A 19,207-nucleotide genomic window follows, 5' to 3' on the forward strand; every position below is an offset into this window, starting at 1 on the left:
CCATGTTCCTGCCAAACTGAAGACTGAACACAGCCTTTCCCCACCAGAGTCCCTCTTGGAGACACCAGCTCAAGTCCCTTGGGACCCTTCTTCTGCCCTCCGAGGGGCTGCTCCAGGCAGACAGTTCAAACAGGGTTGACTAGAGGTGCATGAGGCCAGTTTATTGCTCTCCAGTTTTTCTTCTGGCTGAAGTTCTTTGGCAAACCCAGACTGAGTTTGCAGGTAACACCAGGGTGACCAAACCACCTATTCCCAGTCAGCCAGACCCTGGATCTGACTCTGCTATAAAGCCCTGTGGGAGGTGTGCAACCACAGAAAGAGCAGGCAAAGTCCCAGCTCCTGACTCTGGTCCTATGCTTTAATGTCACCCTCTGACGCAAAGGCTCTGACTTATCCTGGCAGCGATCAGGCCATTGCCACGCAGCACTGTGAGTTGGTCATTACTTGGGTGCTGTGGTGTGGGAGGGCTGGAGGATTGGCAGGTTGCCTGGTGCCCAACCTCATGCATGTTGAGCACGAAGAGCTCAGGGAACAGGAGCCCGGGAGCCTGCTCTCCTCTGCAGTGAAGGTGAGGCCGTGTAGGTCTTGAAGGAGGCTACCCTGCACAGCTTTTAGAGGTACAGATGCCTGCAAAGCTCTGAGGGTTTCCAGTGCGACAATACCAGTCTCAGCTTTTTACAACACTAAATCAGCTAAACTATGCTTTTTAGACCTGTCTGGCTAGAAATGTTGGCTGAAGCAGGATTGCTGGCAGTGAACTGGACCAAACCATCGCAGAGGCCTCAGCTGGCCTTGGCTGGAAGGGGCTGTCTGCAAACCCCAGGGACCAAGGTGTCTGCAAACCTTGCAGGCTGGGGATGGTCCGAGTTGGCTTCTTGCTGTGGTGACAGCACCACCTGTCTCCCACCTCCCCACAGCACCCTGGCCCTGCGGGGACCCCGCCAGATGCCCGGTTCAGCCTCCCGCAGGAGAAGCCCCGGCCTTCGTGGCCTCCTGCCCTCACCCCCTGTGACTGACCAAGGGGGGACACAGGCACAGACTCAACCCCGTCTGGAGGCTCCCCTTCTCCTGGCAGGCTGTGGAGACCCACAAGTCCTGCCTGCGGGGAGCACCCTCCTCTGCAGAGAGTGGGGCTGGGGCACCCTGTCCCCTCCTGGGACACCCTGTCCCCTCCCGGGACACCCTGCCTGCTCTCCCCACGGTGCCTTCCTTGCAGGGCCCTTCCCGAAGTCCATCCCCAGGCCAGCGTTGCGCCCGGCGCTGCGCAAAAGGACTCACATGATGCCAGCCCGCCCCGTGTCACTAGAGGCCGCCCGGGGGTCCTGCCCTGGCCCCTAGGGTGCGAGGGGCCGCGAGCCGGGGCTGCCCTGCCAGGGCGGGGAGCGAGCGCTTCGCGTGTAAGGCCTTCTGGGCCCTGCCGCGGCCCGTAGGCCGCCTCTGACCCGGAAGTGGACGGTGGGGGCGTTGGGACATTTAAACGGCGCGGAGCGGCGCGGCGGGGGGAGCGGCTCGGCCGGTGAGTGGTGGGCCCGTCACTGGGGTCCCAGGCGGGCGGAGGGAGCGGCTACACGGTCGGTCCCGGCGGCGCTCGAGGCCCTGTCAGCCCCCGTGGCAGCGCGGCCGCTGTGACGGAGGGGTCCGGCCCCGGCGGTTTGCTGGCTCGTCCCTTGGCGAGGGCTCGTCTGGCGGGCGCGGCGCCGTCAGCTCTTGCTTCGGGTGCCGCAGAAGGGCGGCGGTAGCCCGGGCTGCGCTCCCGGGGGGGCCACGGGTGCTCCGGGCGAGAGCGGCGGCGTCTGGCGGGGGAGGCGGTGGGCGAGGGGCGGCCCCGGGGTAGGCCCTGGCCGACAGGGTGCGGGGGAGGCCCTGCGGCCCCGCTCCCGGTCGCGCTGCTGGCGCAGCGGCGGGTGCACCCGACCTCGCCGCTGTGTGCTGGCTGGGGCGCTTGGGCACCCCCAGTGTGTGGTGGCAGGCAAGCGATGAAGGCCGGAGCCGCTCTTCAAAAACAGCCGGGTAAAATACCAGGGGCAGTTTTCATTCTGGGCCCAGCTGAGCGAGCATCTTCCCTCGGCGTCTCCTTCCTTCCCGGCATTTCACTCATCCGCATCGCTGCCCCGTCTGGGAGTGAGGTGGGGTGGACACACCTCGCACCCATCTCTGCCTTCCCTCTGCTCCCCAGCTGGTGGGGAGCTCTCAATTCCTGGTTGCCTATGGAAAACTAATAATGAAATTGTATTGTGTGGGGGCTTGTAAGTCCCTTTTTTGGTCTGTGCTGCAGCTGCTAACTGTGAATGTGATTATAGTTGCAGAAATTACAGTGGTGGTGTGGTGCGAATGTTTATTCTTTATTTGTAAACAAAGATGGCAAACTCCTGTATCCCGGAACCAGTGTTTGGAGAGTAGTCGTGCTGGCTTTTATAAATGTTATCTGCTTCTACTGAATTGGCAACAGGAGAAGGTGACATTAAAAAACTTGCTCTAGACCTACCCGTGTGAGGGTTTTGTAATAGCGCTGTAGCAGGTCAGTCTGTTAGAAAAGTTTAGCTATTGGCCAGCACCAATGGAAAATCTTAGGAACAAGAATCACAAACCACACAAAGAATTTTTCCTATTTGTTCAGGGATTTTTAATTTTTGCTTTGTATTGTGAAGCCTGTTCACATCCGTGCTCAATTACTTAAGTAAATCCCACCGCAACGCATGTTGTTTCTCTGAAAGGGCCGGAGCTGACATGCTGAGGAGGAGTCGGCGCTGAAGTCCTTGGTCCCTGCTGGATGATGCCCCATTCCCAGGCAGTGTGTGCACAGAGGAGAGTGCTGGGTTGCTTATCCTCTGTGCAACTTCCGCAGAAGGGAGGAAAGGCTTGGTAGGAGCGAAGGAAAAATTCCAAGCATGGTGGGAGTAGGGAAGGGAATATAAATTTCTCTTCTGCTGAGCTCTGTATTCAGTCCTGCCAACACCACTGTGCTTAGAGAAGTGAAGAGAGGGAGGTTTAATGGACGGTATAATTTATTTTAGCTTTGAGTCCAGTACCCCTTAGTTCTGGCATGGAAGAGATGAGTGAGGCCTGAAGTTCTCAATGTACCAGCTGGGGTGAAGTTCAGCTGTTCAGCTTCAAACATGTCTTGAAGGAAAAAGAGGCATTTTTATGAAAACCCATAGAAGGCAGCAGTTACGCTGGGCTCCATTATCAATATATTCTTATTTTCCTCTTTGATGTTAGATACAGCAAGAATCTTTGCTATGTCCTGCCCATACCTATAATTTACCTTAATAACTGAGGACAATTTACTAGATTGTTTTGCTCCAAAAACTTAAAGGCTAGAGCAGCTGAAACAGGATTGAAAGATGCTTGATCTATTTAAGTTCCACACTTGTGCTGCAAAGATGAAGGCATAATACCATCTACAGAAACTGGCACTGGATGGAGTGGCAGCCAGCATGTATCAATCGCTAAGAATTATGATCTCTTGCAAGATAGTTGTGCTAGGGAATTTCTTGTGTGTCAGTCATACTGTGAGTGAGTTTATGGCTAGAAAGACAAGCTGAAATGGTTAGTCTTTGTATTTGAAGCAAATGTCCTATGTAATCCAGGAGTGTCAGTTATGGAGTGGGGGGGAGTGTGTGTGTAACAGGCAATGTATGCTTTTTACTGCAACATCAAAGTGCTTCATTAAGGATGCAGTTATTCTTGAAGACTCCAGGTTGGACATGACAAGATTTCACTTCTGATAACGGCTAAACTGATGCATCTGATACAGTCTGTCAGTTACTGCCTTAATTTACCTGGCTTTTTCAAAGGCAAGGAAGAGCGGATTAAAGGAATCCCTTATATTTGGGGTGTCAGCATTGGGACAAAAATCCCCGTTTTGTGTGGCACGTGGACAGGTACGGCTTACAGGCTGTGGTCACTCCTAGGTCACTGAGAGGGATTTGTTGCAGGGCAGATGTTGAGTACATCGTGAAACCCCTTCACGCGAGTGGAATGATTTACCAACCCAGAATTTCTGTAAAGGTCAATGCATTCTCATTTAGTACATTTTTGTGTCTTTTAGCGTAATCAGTTATTTGACGCTTTGTTTCAAGAAAATAACCCTTTTTTCCCCTGTGTCTATTTATAACTCTTTGAAGTCTGGGCCTTTTACTGCGCTATGGATCAGCTGGGGTATATGAGAAGTACTACTTCTGCCCAAGGTGCCAAAGAGGGTTTAAGCAAACACGCTGCTCCCCAGAAGAATGCTTACATGAGGCTTGTGCAAAAGCACCACAGTGGCCGATTCCGGTCCTATTTGAATCATATTGCGCAGAAGATGCAGCTAGAAGAGACCACCTCCAATGACCCCAGCTTGGATCTGGACCCGCCACTGAGGAGAGGCCTGGTGAAGGATAATCCAGCCAGGAATGGGTTGAATGTGCACAGCTGTTCACCAGTCAGAACATCTCACCTGGAACAGCCCATGTCTGGAGGATTTGAGAATGATAAACCCCAAACCACTCTGAACAGATGTCCTCATAAAAAAAATGCTATCGTTAATCCAGAAGGAGACTTGGAGGTAGAGGAAGACTATTATGTATACCAACGTGGAGCTGCAGCTGACTCGTTAAATATGAGTGATGCCCTGGGTGGGCGAGTGTCAAACAGCCTGAGACACCGTGCAACTCTGCAGAAGTCTTCTGGCTCTGATGAAAAGGACGAGGAGGACATGTGGAGGAAGAAACATAGGAAACAAGGCAAGTGTCCTGCCAACACAAATACAGCAGCTGGACACTTGTTGACTGAGCAGTTTAGTGAGGATATGCTGGCAATAAATGCCAGGAAAAAAAGTCACTTGTCTGCGGGCCAAGTCCAAGGTGAGTTCACACTAATGAACTGTTTGGTCCATTTGCTACAATTACTGTGGAATTGAATGTGATGTTTTAGTCATGAGTGAGTTAACATGAGCCAGTTCTACTCCATCCAAATTAGTCAGCCCTTAGTTACCTGTGGGTGGCTTTGTCCTGGTTTACAAGTAAGCCATCCGGCTTCATGTGGAGTCAGCTTTGTGCTGGCAGGACCTCATCCCCTGGCCTAGGCTCTGTGAATGTGGCCGTGCTGCTTCCAGGATCAGCTCAAGACTAGGAGAGCCCAATTTCTGTGGTGTAGAGTCCAAATTAGTAAGACTGCTGGATCTAAGCTGACTCAGGGCAGAGTCATGCTTTCCTCTGCATTGCCTTGTTGGATCTGGAGCGCTGGTTTGCTTTTGCAGAGGGTCCAAGTCCATCTAATACTCAGGGGCTAATATCTAATTCTTGATACAGAGTCTTGACTCTGGTAAATTTTGCTGTTAGTAACAAAGAGACCCCATCTTGCAAGCAGCAAAGTGAATGTCTCTTAAATGTGATGTTCAAGTCAAAAAGCCCACTTACGGAGAGAAATACAATTTTTTATTAAAAAAACACCCCGAAACACAGCATGAACAAGCAGCCAAAGCTAGGCAGTTTGAATTTGATCTCTGAGTAATGGGTTAAAACTTGCTCTGAATGTTATTTATGGTGAGATACTTGAATAGCCTGATCTTAAGAGCTACTACTGGAGGAACTCATAAATGTCACTGTATTAAATTCTTTGTAACAGGTAGAAAAGAGATCGATTTCTCAGCTGCATAAGATGAGCCTGAGGCCTATCACAACTCTTGGATTGGAAATCAAGTAAATGTTTAACTAAGTCAATCTTACGAAACTATGCCCTATCATTCAAGAGTGGCAAGTAATATGCTTTTTACAGGGCTTGCGGTATTTTTGAGGCTGTGACAGTAGATTATGTGCTAAAGTTGGTAAACTTTCATGAGTTCTTGCAAGACAGATCATAGTTAGAGATTTAACACAAGCAGATTATGGTAAAATTTGTTGATGAGCTTGATTTTTGGGAGTGTTTTTTGTCTCATTTTAACACTCTTTGTTATGCTAGCCTGTTATAATAGACTGTGCTACCTTTCATCCTTCAGCTTTTGGAGAGTAGGGAAGAGCAGCTAACAGAGATGGAGAGTCTCTAGAAGGCTTACAGATTGCAGCCATGAAAACGATAGGTGCCTACGTGGATTTTAGTCTAAAATAAAAATAACCTGGCTTTCAAAAGCAAGCACCCACAGTTCCTTCCTGCCCTAGTTAGGAATGGGGTTGCACAAACCCTTTGAAAACTAGTTGTTTGTTTAGTGTAAAGACCTAGAGCAGAAAATTTTGACCCTCATGTTTGACTGCCCAGGTGGAAAACTCGCACTGTAGGGAAGATTATTGGAAAATTATTTGCTTAAGAATGACACCCTTCCTCTTCTTCTCCTTACGTGCCTGCCCAGCCACCCCCTATGTAGCTGAGACTGTTACTCTCCAGAACACTTGCAGGGACATGAAAACAGTTTCTTAGGGAAGAAAGAAATAGGGGGAAAAAAAATACGTAATTTGGTGCAGAGAAATGTCTTTTCTGCTGTTTAGTTTGAGTGTATTTTAGCATTCTTGTTTAAGTGAAATGAAGGTTTTACAGTATGGGAACGCTTAGGTATAAGAACTCACATATCACAGTTCCAGATTAATTTTTCCTCACTTCAAAGCTTCTCTTTCTCTCTTGATGGTGATATAAGTCATATTACTTTGCATAGGCAGGTGTCTGGTTTGATCAGTTTAAATCAAGGCTTGTGAAACTGTGATGGCTAGAATCGCTTCTGTCATAGCGGTGAGGCATATAATCTTTTCAGTAGTGACATTTCCTCACAAATTAACTCTGTTCAGACTGTTGTAGGCTTTCCAAAAGACTCTTTGAGCTAATCTCAAAGCCAAGCATCTCTCTTTATATCGCTTCTTTTTATTGTCCTCTTCTTAACAGCTCTTCAGCTCAGGCTTAGCCATGGTCAGGTTTGCAATGATCTTAAAACTGAAAGTGCTTAAATTGAAGGCAAATATGGAGGGCTGAGAAAACCCTTTGAATTGTGGAATAGTTTGGGTTGGAAGGGACCTGTAAAGGTCACCTAGGCCAACCCACCCTGGGGCAGGCTGTGGGCAGCAAGGGGCTGGTTCTTGTTAATGTCCTTCCAGTGGTGCAGCAGCTCCTGTGGCCTTGGGGGAAAGCACAGTGGTTCGTGGAGCCCCAAGCCAGTGTCGGCTGAGCCGTGGAACTCAATGTCGATGATGTGTTGCTGTCTGTGAGAAGAACTGAGGATTGCCTTTGTTCTGTACTGTAAGGCCCCAAGACAAGACTTGGGGGATAGAAATAATTTCATAGCAGATAATTAGGAGACTGACCACAGCAGTCTCTTCTGGTGTTCCATATAGAAAGTGTTTTTCCTAAGTATTGGAAACTTTGCAGTTGAGAGAGCAGAGTGTGAACAAAGCTCTGTTGTCACTTGTCTTGAACGCGATACAGTCATGAAACTGCACATTGGAGTCACTCCATGGTATCGGCACTCTTGTATTTGGGAAGATGAAGCTGTATATATAGATGCATTCCACAGATTGTTGCTTCTTTCTGTGGAGCTATAACCTCTGTGAGGAGAATTGCCATAAAGCCTCCTGTTCTGAAATTTCTTCTCAAACAAACCCCAATCAGACAGAAAATAATCCTAAAATGCCACTCTAAGTTGTGATGCTTATAGTTTTTAATCTAATACAATTTCCCTGCTGCTATTTTTCCCTAAGTCTCCAATCGTCTAGGTTCTTTGGGTGCTAAAATTTGGTTAAACTTCCTTAGCAGAAAATCTTTTATGAAGTCCTCTGGGTTGTTTTCTGGTTTTGATCAAAGGCTGTAAGGGTTTTCCCCCTTCAATCCAGAGTTAGTCATCAAAATCTCTTTTCAGGCTGACTGATGTTTCTGTCATATAAAAGGGCTTAAAACCCCCTTTTCCTTGAGGACAGAAGTACTTACTCTTTCTGCGGCATCTGTCTGTCACTCGCTAGTAGTTGAGATTTGCATGACTGCTAAGTGGAACTTCATCTTAAATATACGTGATGCATTGCTTTATCAGTAAGTAGTTTACACCAAGCTGTGTGTTTTATTCAGGGCAGCAAGGTTTTGGTTGCTTTTTGAGTACATGCACTTCTCAGCCTGTTTTTGAGGGAACATTGCTTTTGATAGCACATTCCTGAGTCTGCTGGAAAGCCTAAAAACCAAATATCTGCGGAAGAGAACTGTCCTCTAAACATGGAGTGCAGCATGGTCTTTGGGAACACCATCTCCTGGCCACACTTGATTTCAGAGGATCTTGGGAGCTAGAGTACCTGGGAGTGAGGTGGCTTTATTGATGCTGAAAGCTTGGCTGGAGCAGGGTGCTCATGAAGCCTGATTGCTAAGAAATAGATTCAGATTTTGCAGGGCTGGATATACAGTCTCAGTTTGTATCTGCAGACATCCTCCTCGGGAAGAACACCGCCATCAGCTTTGCTAGGTAGCCTCCTGAGGCTCCTCTCACTAAAAGCTTCATGGGTTTATGATGTGATGGAGGTATCTTGCCCATCTGTCAGGGTCAGCATGCCCCCTGAGTAGAAACAGACAATTCCTGGGTAACAACATGCCTCATCTGAAATAGCATAAGACTTCCACGGCCCTTTCTGATTTATCATCTGACCGTTGGCATTTATTTGCCCAGCCTGTGGTACTTAACCAACTTGGGCAGCTTCCAGGGAGGAGTGTTGCTGGCAAGCAGGCTGGTGTTTAGCATCATAGTTTTAAAAATGATTGTTGCTGTTGGATGGGGGTGTTGTGTTTGTGGCTGCAACCCTGACATTTAAAAGGTTCAGGATAGGTAAAGGAAGTATTCTGGAATGGCTTTCCTGCATGTTTGGGCATAGCTGGTCAAGAAATACCAGCCTTAACAAAACGGCAAAATCCTAGGGGTTTTGTCTTTCCGTTGTACACTGCAGTAAACTTTGTATTTGCTTTTGTTTCTCTGGGACAACTTTGGAGGAAGAACCACAGCTTCTGCTTTTCCCTTCTTGTAAGGCAAATTTAAGATAATGCTACTTTTAGTGGTGAGTTTTCCAGTTCTTGTGTGGTGAAATTCAGTACTTAAGAATGCTGTTATCTCCCTATCTGGCATCAGTAAATATGAGCCAGAGATCTAATGAAGGCCACAGAATCAGCTCAATAAATGGAGAATGTTGGTTGCTGTGGAAATCTGGCTAATCTTGCCAGGTCCAATGTAACATTCCTTCGATGACATTAATCATAGTAATAAGATATGGGAGAAGAGAGGGAAAACTGGATTTACTGTATGGCCCCATCTGAGAAACACATGAAAAATAGAATGTTGCTTTTGCTAATAGTTTAGCAACGTCATCACAAACATAAATTTCTTTCTTGCTTTTGATAGAAAAAAATTGTTGCATTCCTGAATCTTGTGCAACTAATGTTTTCGGCTAACATCATCTATAGTGTGTGAGTTAATATCCGAGGCAGCCTCTCTAGGGGAGATGACATCCTGCCCTTGCAGGGCCTGTGTTTTTTGTATGTGATCTAATAACAATCTTCTGTGCCCTTTACCAGAGTCCTGAGCACACTGTGCTGCAGCAGGACTGGGTTCTGTGGCAGGAGCCCTTGCCTTTGGCAGCAAAGCTTTCATCTCCATGAAGAAACTTCTTTCACCTGCTAGTGCTCCTGTGAAAATGTTCATCAGTGGAAACACTTGTTGGTGCTAACCAGCTATTTTATTTTTAAACTATGTTTTTTTTCTTCTCTTTAGTCCCCATGATGTAGCTCAGGTAACTATGCTTGTCAGTGTGATGTTAGTCCCAGGAAAATAATAGGCTAATACAAGAACTGAATTAATTTTTTAATTAGTTTTAAATCTTTTCTTTAATGTGACTTGACATCAAACTGTACAACAAATGTGCTCTTGAGTCCCTCAGTGTTGGTTTCTTAGGAGATCAGGAGTTTGATGATAAAGGTGTGAGTATGGATGCTAGTGTGTTTGCATAATAAAATCACAGGGCATGTGTAGTGGTTTAAAAGCTGTTTAGCTGAACTAATTAAATGCAGCAATAAATTGAGAATTGTTACCAACAGGTGTATCTGGTTCCTGCAGTGTCATGTTCTAACTGTGTGCTGTTTAATACTTCTGTCAATCATCAGGAAGAAAACATACAAGTAGGATTGAAAGATTTTTGGATCAGTTCAGACTGCAGGGAGTATTGAATAATGGGGGCAGTTACTGGCAGCCATCTGGATCACTTGGTAGACTGGGAGCAGGCAAAACAAAATCCATTTATCAGGCCAGCATAGAGCCATACTAGCAGGGCAAGGAACCCCGTGTGGGAAGCAACAGCTTGGAAAAAAGTTTTGAGCTTTTGATGGATTAATCGGCTGAATATCCCCCTCCTGTGAAATGTGGCCAAAAGGGTAATGTATGAGCATGGGAATTGGAAGATGGAGTATCGACTGCGTGTGTCTGGCACAGCAGCAGCTTCTGGAGTATTGTATCCTGTGGTGATGCCCTCTGTTCAGGGCGGATGGTGATGAACTGATGAATACTCAGAGGATGGCCACAAGGAAGGTTAGAATGCTGGGATCATGAGTGAATGATTTGAGGAATCTTGCTTTACTTATCAAAGAGATGCTTGGGGGAGGGAGCTTTCAGTAAATTGCCTACATGGGGAACAGATGTTCAATAACAGGCTACTCAGTTGAGCAGATTATGATACAATGCATTTGAGGCTAAACAAATCCAGGCTTGAAATACAGCACAAGTTAGCAGTGAGGGTGAATGACCATTGGAACATTTTTACCAAGGCTTGTGGTATGTAGGCTGTCACTGGCACGTTTAGAAGCCATGATAACAAATTCTACCCCTGAAATATGCTGTAGTTCAAAAAGGAATTAATTTCAAAAAGTCTTCTGCTATCCATGAGGTCAGCCAGCCCGCACACCCCAGTCAGCTCTGGCCTGTTGTTCAGATAACCCCTGAAGTGTCGTCTTCACTGTGTGTACCCAGGCAGGCACGAGAGGTGCTTTGCTGCTGGCTTCGGTGGCTCATTGCGATTCTGCTCCAGGCCATGGCTGCTGCAGGGCTTTCACTGCTGCCCAGCTCTCCAGCCTCTGCTTCTGCCTCTCCTGTCCTATGTGTTGGTGTCCATCTCTTGCCCTCCCACCTCAAGCCCCCTGCTAACTAGCACCATGAAATGCTGTGGGCTGCATGTCCCTAACTCCCTCTTGTGGGGAAGTCTGAGCTACGGAGAGTTGAAACTTGGCTGGGGCAGGATGGAAAACAAAATGTTGGGATCTCTTGCATAAAATAATGTCTTCTGTGACAAAAATAAAAATTTCCAGGGTGCTGAAGGAAAATGTCAACACCAGCAGCTGCAGCCCACAGATGTATGGGGCAGGTCATGCCTTGGAGAATATTTCAGGCTCTCTACAAGATTGCCGCAATAATGTGGTTTTGTTCAGTTTATATGTTTTTAGGCATTTTTTCCCCACAGAACTAAGGGTTCTGAATTATGTACCTACTACACTGAATGGGCAGTATGGGGAACAGTTCATAAGCAGATTGTTTTATTCTGTAGCGCATTTGATAACCTCAGGATATGTATGAATCTGAAAGCAGTTCTTTCATTTCTTCAGCTGTTAATGTCTTCTAGAACATTAGCACCTCCCGTCAGGTATTTTGCCATTCAAAGCCTCTTGACTTCCTCTGATCTTCGAGCAACTTGTTTCCCTCAAACTACTGAAGCCCAGAGAAATCAAAGAGAGAACTTCCACGATACTATGCTTTTAAAGTGTTTTTCTTGAAGTGTTGAAGAAGCCTTTTCATAGCGTAGTTGCTGGATAAAACAAAGAACAAAAGGTGTTGTGGAGGATGGTTTGGGAGGATGGAAGGATGAGGGGGCAGCGGAAGGAGCCCTGACCCACATCCCAAGGCAGGAGTGGAAGCCTGGAGGAGTGCAGTCATCAGGCGGAGTAGGTAGTTAGGAGGTCACGAGCAGGGTGGAGCAGGTTCACAGAAAGTCCTGAAAATCAGAAGAGCTGTATCCCCTCCCTGACAACGCTGCTGTGCTGCTGCACACAGCTGGAGCACAGTAACTATTTTGATAAACTTTTAGTCTATTGCTACTAAATGAGTTTCGTCACCAACCCTTAGTTCAGAGCCTGGAATGGTATCTTTGGCTCTTGCATTCATGTAGTATTCCTACAACACAAACCCTGCTGAGGAGTTGAATAAAACTGCAATTACTGTCTGGGTTACTGAAGTCAAATCCTGCAAGCATCAGGATATTTGGAGTGTTTTGGAAGAGGAATCATGGTGTCGTGGGCACATGATCTTGGCAGCTGGGAGCAGTTTCCACAGCATTGTTTTCTGCAGCAGAAAGAATCCATTGTGCATTTTTGTTCATTTCAGTTTTTCAAAGCATAGGCCCTTTCAGAAAGCCAAAGTCAGCAAGAACATTTTCATTTTCCCTAGTTCTATATTGAAATCGAGAGGCATGCAGCACAAGTTTTAAGTCAGTATGTACAGTCTAAAGCAAAAGCGGTGGCCACGGGTGCTTCCCACCTCATTTCCATGGGTCTGGAAATGAGCATCTGTCTCTGCTCCTGACTTTCCTGGGTATGCATGGACATTCTTTCTTGTTTTGCTGCCTCCATCTCTGTGAGGATGTTTCTTCCTCAGTGCCATGTTGTAAGAATGCTGAATGTCGGAATCTCTTAGAACCAGCTATAGTGGCACAGTCACCTCCAAAAGCAGCTCACAGCCTTATGGACTCACTCACAAAGCATGACAGCCTGTATTTCCCCATCCAGGCTGGGGGCCAGGCTGCTTTTCTGCAGCCAGCCTGTTCCCCATGTGGTAAGGATTCCTTTTGTGCTTTTTTGCCTTGGACTTTCAACTCTTCTGTGCAAATTTTGGGAGACTTTCTGCCAAAAATGTTTAGAGAATCACCTTCTCCAAAGAGGCAGGGCGAGAGAGAGCAACGAATTTGTTCTGGGGTGCACAGATGGCTCACAGCCGGGCCATGTCCTGGTGCATGAACAGTCGCGCTGGTAGACGAGATGCTGGCTGGCACAGGCGGAGGAGCTGTGTTATGCTGTGCAGGGTTGCTTGTAACTGGTTGGGCTGCTGCTAGAGGAACCGGTTGCTTTGAATCACTATTGAAATCACATTTAAGAGCTGTGCGGACAGGCCTTTACTTTAAGCGCTGTTGTCTTACTTTATTTTGATTTGTCTAGATGGTGGAAAGTTATGGCTCAGATTTATGCTGCGGCTGGGCCCTGGTGGCCCATCGTAATGGGTCAATTAGTGGAGACTCGTGGGCATGGGAGCTAGTTCTGGCAGCTGGATTTCAATGCATCATCCACTCAGTTCAGGACATTTACATAGAATTTACATTTTGGCTGAGCCTGTGCATGTAAATGTAGGTCTGCATTGTTTCCCTTCTTTGAATGACTATTTAATTAACTTTAAACTTAATTATGCAATCTGCCATCTGCCTAAATCCCTACAGTGCTGTCCTATCACTGTCCCTTTCTACTTCCACCAAGGTATTTCCTTTCCTGGAAATTTGCCCTACTTTTCAGTCATTAAGATAATTTAAAATCATTCCCATCCTTAGATATTTTTGAGGAGGACCCACAGCAATATTGTAGGATCTCCCTTTAGCTCTGTGGTCAGGCTTGGACTGAGCATAGGAGTGTCCTGCAGAACCTCTGGCTTAGGATTCTTTGAGTTCATATTTCATCAAAAAAGGATTTTCTCTCTCTCTGTCTCTCTCTCTCTCTCTAATTTATTTGCTCATGATAAGGACAGTGTGCTCTCGGGCTCTCTCTTAGACCCCAGATTGAGCATCTGAAATACTGCCTACCAGGTTTACCTCCTGAAAGTCTCTTTGCTGCAATGAAACTTCACTGAACTGATAACGTATCTCAAAGTCTTGCCTTTTCACTCCTACATCTCTAATGAATTCTTTCTCAGGACATCCTCATTTCTTTCTATTGCTTTGTCTTTAATCTTGAGCCATCTACTTTATTTAACCGGTTTGTTTCAAGATACTGCAAAATGAGTGGAGGTGGTTCTGTTCCAAGGCTATCGGAGAACTCTGAACTCATTTAATTCATGTTGAGAGCCGTGTTGAAGCACGGCTGTTCCTAGCACAGGCTGGAGCGGAGCTGAGCTCATGGGGAGTGTGGTGGATGGGTTTTGGTACTGTTTGTGTTACTGGGGCTCTAGCGCAGAGTTTTGCTTGAGGTGTCTTCCAAGAAGTGTCTTTTTTCTTCCTGGTACAGAACTTGTTCCCTGAGCAGCTATACCAACAGCTGTCTTTGTGTATTTCCTTTGAAAAGAAAATAGAACAAAAAAGTATTTGGCTGTTACCATTAGTGGGACATTTAATCTCTTAAATCCGCAAAATATTTTGCAAAACATAAATAGCTAGTTAATTCTGGCCTGTCTGTGACCAGTGTTTTTTGTTGACATAACTTGCATTTGAGATCGTTTCAATGGTGTTTGTTGGTTTTGCCTGTTGTTTTTGCCCGTGTGTGGTAATGTGATCCCGGATATTGTAGTAGTCATTTAAGTGCTTGGTGTTTTTGAGTTAGCCACTTATATAATACGGCATATACTGGATGTCACTGGGGCATTAGAAATCAAAAACAATCTAACAAACATATTTTGGCTTTTAAAATTTGAGAGGAAATTATTTAGAGACTTCTTTGAGCAGCAGAAAATATCAAATAGCTTTCAAGTTGCCTGTTTAAGCATATGAAAGGGAAAGACATGGGGATCCTAGCAAAACCAGCCTGATGTTAATGCAGTTTGTACTGGCAAAGGATGCTTTTGCTTGTAGGATTTATTTGTCTTTGGACAATGAAACAAACAGTTGCCTGATACAGTAGTATCAATACTAGGCCTGTGCCTATCTGGAGTTACCTGTCAGAAACTGCATCCCCCCCCAGCTCATCAAAGCTGGCAGAATTAGATTCACAGAAGTACCTGGGATGGGTTTTTCGGGGCTCTGTAGGATTTGGGATTTTTTGGGTCCTAGACATCTTTGCAAAACAAGGCAGAGTTTTTGTCAGCTAAACTCATGTATTGAGACTATTAATATGCCCTGTTACACATCAGCATTCATAGTGGCTCATAAAGTTGCAGGCAGGACTTCTTGGCAGGGCATGGACAGTATTTGTTTGCTAAAAGACCAAATCTGATGGTTTCTAAAATTTGCTTTGCCAACTCTGCCAGGAGCCAAGGGCCCACTTGAACTTGTGGATCTGTGAGGTGATGCCTTGGGCTGCCACATGGTTGGACTCTAATTCCTTGAGTCTCTAGTAAGGATGAGCAGGAACACGCTTTATGTAGCGTTCTTGCCATGCTTAACATAGTCTGACTTAAATGGGAGTGTAGGACTAAGCAGGGGTTGGCATCAGAGTAGTGCTCAGTGCCTTTAGTTGGTTAATTCCTGCTTTTGGAAGTAGGGCAATGTTGGGTGACCCTTCATTTGGTAGCTGCCATGCCTTCTAGCTCATGGGTGTTATCCTTACAGTGTTTTCCTAAGTGCATAGCTGGGTTGTCTTGAAGAATTAAATGTCAGGGAGCCTCTTGGAAGATTTGAAGGAAACTGGTTTAAGTCATTGAAATGTGTCAGCAATGAAATGAAACACTGTAGAAATATGGACAAATATTTAGTAACCGTGTGTTGAGAGTGCCTTAATAACTGATAACAAATTGTTCTATTGCGTATTATCTGTTCTGGGGATATGCTTCTGTTCCTTCTCATGCTAACTGTAAAGTGGGGATATTTGAAAGATTCCTTTGCTATATCTAGATCATGATCTAATGCTGGGAAGCAATGGAAAATCCTCTTAGCAATAGCAGAGTTAGCAGAGGTGTTGACGCCCAGTCATGGACTGATAAAGGTAAGTAGTAGATGGAAGTATTTTGTGTTGGAAAAGTTTGTAACAATATTGTTCTGTCCAACACTTTCAACATAATTCCCTTTTTTTAAATGTAAAAGGAACCATTACGTGTTGAGATAGCTGTCAGTGGGATGAGAGACCTAAACCTGTAGAGGTGTTACCAGCACAATTGTTGTGGTGCTCTCACAGTCCTGCCCACCCCAGGGAGCTGGGTTAAATATAAGTAATATAGATGGTAACAAAGCTGGAAGTTTAGTTAGAGGTAAAAATGCCTAGGGACAAGGTAGATGCCCGTTGACAGGAAAGGGGAAAGCTATACCAAGATGTGCATATCTTGGAATTCACTTAGATCTCTCAAGTAAAACTAGTTCTTGTGGGATCCTGAATGGGAGGTATCCAAGGAGTCCATGAGGATATGCTGATGAAAATTTCAGTGAGGAATACTTTCTTTCTGTGCTGGCAGTAAACAAATAGCTTGCCAGGTGTTAGAGGGCAGTTGTAAATGTTTTATTTTTGATAAATAAAATTAAGGGTCTTGGTTCTTTCTCGTGTAAAGCAATATGCAAATTTTAATATAAAATTGAAGACTTTCTGGCCTTGCAAACTTCATGTTTAGTTGAACATTTCAGTTGATTTAGTTGACCATCTAGTTGATCAACTGACTAATAGATGTAAATTTAATTAAGTGCAGTACTTCTCAAAACCTAAAATATAGAGTGATTTTGTATAAATTATGTCAAAATAAGCTGATTTAAAACATCTAGCCTCCTCTCTTACTGTAAGCCAGATCAATTATTCTGGGAAGCTGCCTGCATCCTTTTTTTTTTTCCCAAAATAAGAAAAGATTAATAGGTACTTTTTAAAGACTAAAATATGCCATTGCATGATGTCGTCGTTGTTGTGACAGAGATGAAGTGTGATGGTTTGGATTCTAGATTGAGCTCCACTGCTGTCCTTCTGGTGGAGCTCAACCAGCCACTTACGGCCTGCACGCAGGATGCTGGACTGGGCTCCGGGGTTGGAGCCAGCCCTTGGCTCCATTCTTTTGACTTCTTTTCCTGGTTGTGTTTCTCCTTCCCACAGGTGCTTCTCCTTGGCTAGTTTGAGGCACGTTCACTGTTCCACGTGTAGAATACCTGGTCCTACTTAGGTGTCCCTCTGACACCTTTGTAGGTGGCCTCCTTGTCTGATACAGTTGTTGGGGTTATTTCAACTTATCTTACTCCAGAGAACTTCAGGTAATGAACAGTCAACCACCTTTCTTCAAATTGTTACTCCTGTATTATTTCCCATGGGAAATGGCAGAATGTCTAGACATCCCAGGCAAGTGGTGGCTGCATCCACGGAGAGCAGCTCTACATCACCTGTGTGGCCAGATAAACACACCTAAACACGCTGCATTTGCTGTGTGTTGTGAAGACATTGGTGTCTTGCATTAGAATTGCTCTGCGTTCAAGCTTGAGTGGTTCCACACATGCAGACTTGTTTGGTGTATTGTGGTTGCTTTAACCCTCGTGTTAGGATTTATCAACCAACCTCAGCTCTCAGTCACTACATCTTAGTCTCCCTTCTACTGAAGTTATTTTTAATTTGGTGTTATATTTATTTACTTGTTTAGTCATTGATTACTTTAATGCCTAGGATGTGTAACTGCTTTGTGTGACTTCTTACCATAAAAGATTTTGATGTATCTTACAAACCGCACAAATGTAACACCACAGAAAAAATCAGACTTCTGACACACCTGGTGCTGGAATAGAGTTTAACTAAGTTAGTGATAGTTCTTTCAGAAAGAGTAGTCTCAATATATCCCCTGCTATCTGTAGCATTGTCAAGTTACAGTTTGCTTTGTGGAATGATGTCTGTTCCTTCATCAGAATATTAAAGCTGGACAGCAGGGACACCATCATGAGAAGGATTTCTAAATTCTAGTTTTAGGGGACAGATGCGTTATAGAAGCAAATATTGAACCTAGTTGAAACAGATGGCAACCTGTAGTTAGCTCTCGCTCTTTTAAAAGGAGAAATACAAGAAATTAGAGTCATGCAGAACTCGATGTGTTCCAGTTGAATGCTAATTGTGACAGTTGTCTGTGGCTTTGTAACAGGGGTGGTTTTGTTTAGCCATAAACATTGCGGCCAGTGGGGTCAAATACTTATCCAAAGCGGCTGTGTGTAAACTGGCTTGCAAGCCAGCTATGTCGAAGCAGTTTGTTCATTTGAGTAAATTTTTTTCCTTGAGTTTGTGTCTGAGTCTGAGCAGATGAAAAATCCCACTAGAGAGCAAGCCAAAGGCTTAAGTGGTGAAAATGTGCAAATGCCTCTCTGAGTGTTTACCTTTCAGCACGGAAAGGTGCTTCTCCACCCTTTGCTGTTGCTGTGCATTGGTTTTGGCAGTAGTGGCCCCAAACTTTCTGAACCAATGGCCATGGCAAGTGCTGGGGCAGCTCTGTTCTGCAGTGGCTAATTCTGACTCTCAGCTCACTTCCTAACTCACCAGACACTTTTTCTACACACCACACAGCCCCCGCCACACATTTTAATTTTCTCTTTTTTTCCTTTCCTTCTTCATTACATGTTAAGATTTAGCCTCCTTTTTATCCCAAGTTCTTTAATTCATAGTAGTATTTTCTGTGACTTGCTGTCATAGAAACGAGGGCTTTAGAGCACCTTACAAGCTTGTGTAATCCATTTCACTACCTCAAGGAAAAAACTACTCTTTTTAGACCAACTCTGTCATATGTCTGTCTCACCTATTTTTAAGAACCTTCCGCAAAGCAGATTGCGTGACCTCTCTGGGTGATCAGCCTAGTGCCTTGCTTTTTTAATAGTGTTCCTAAGATCCCACCTGTTGCAATTTAAGTCTGATTCCTTCACCAAAATGTCTCTGAAAACCCTATCCAGAGTAAACAGTGTTGCCAGTTCAAAAGCTATTCTGCTCAGATCTATAGTCCATACTTTTACTTTTGGTGTCTGTTTTTGAACTTCATCTCTTGACCCTTAGGTCATTTGCAAATCAGTTTGTTAGGCGTTTGCAAATCAGTTAATTTTAGTTCTGTCTCATCGTGTGGTCCATACAGGTAGCATTGCCTCGTTCGCATCAGTTGCAACCTAAATTTGCGGCTTCGCCCCTGCTGTGTTACAGCTGCAACCTCCCTTGGTCAGTCTCCTCCCTGAAAGCGTGCGCAGAGTATGAGAAGTTTGATCATGTAAAAAGAGGCCCATCTACGTTGCTCTTATCCCTGAACACAGAGACTCCCTCTTCATTTCAGTGTCCCATTTGGAGACGCTGCTGTGGCATTTAATCTCTTCCTGGGCTGGTCTGAGCCGAGACCTTGAGTAGTCCC

The 19,207-nt window shown here is 45.3% G+C and overlaps 1 protein-coding gene across 1 annotated transcript in view; it reads left to right on the forward strand.

The window, feature by feature from the left end:
• Positions 1-4,147: 4,147 nt before the first annotated feature.
• Positions 4,148-19,207, forward strand: part of DIS3L2 (DIS3 like 3'-5' exoribonuclease 2) — a gene marked incomplete at both ends in the record, with an annotated part of 151,631 nt that continues 136,571 nt past the window's right edge. Inside the window, one exon of the mRNA XM_082003901.1 lies at positions 4,148-4,847. Coding sequence (XP_081860027.1) covers positions 4,148-4,847 — 700 coding nt within the window. The remainder of the gene's footprint in view (positions 4,848-19,207) is intronic.

This window comes from Phaethon aethereus (assembly GCF_964289735.1).
Source record: "Phaethon aethereus genome assembly, chromosome: 9".
In the NCBI taxonomy this organism is placed as follows: domain Eukaryota; kingdom Metazoa; phylum Chordata; class Aves; order Phaethontiformes; family Phaethontidae; genus Phaethon; species Phaethon aethereus.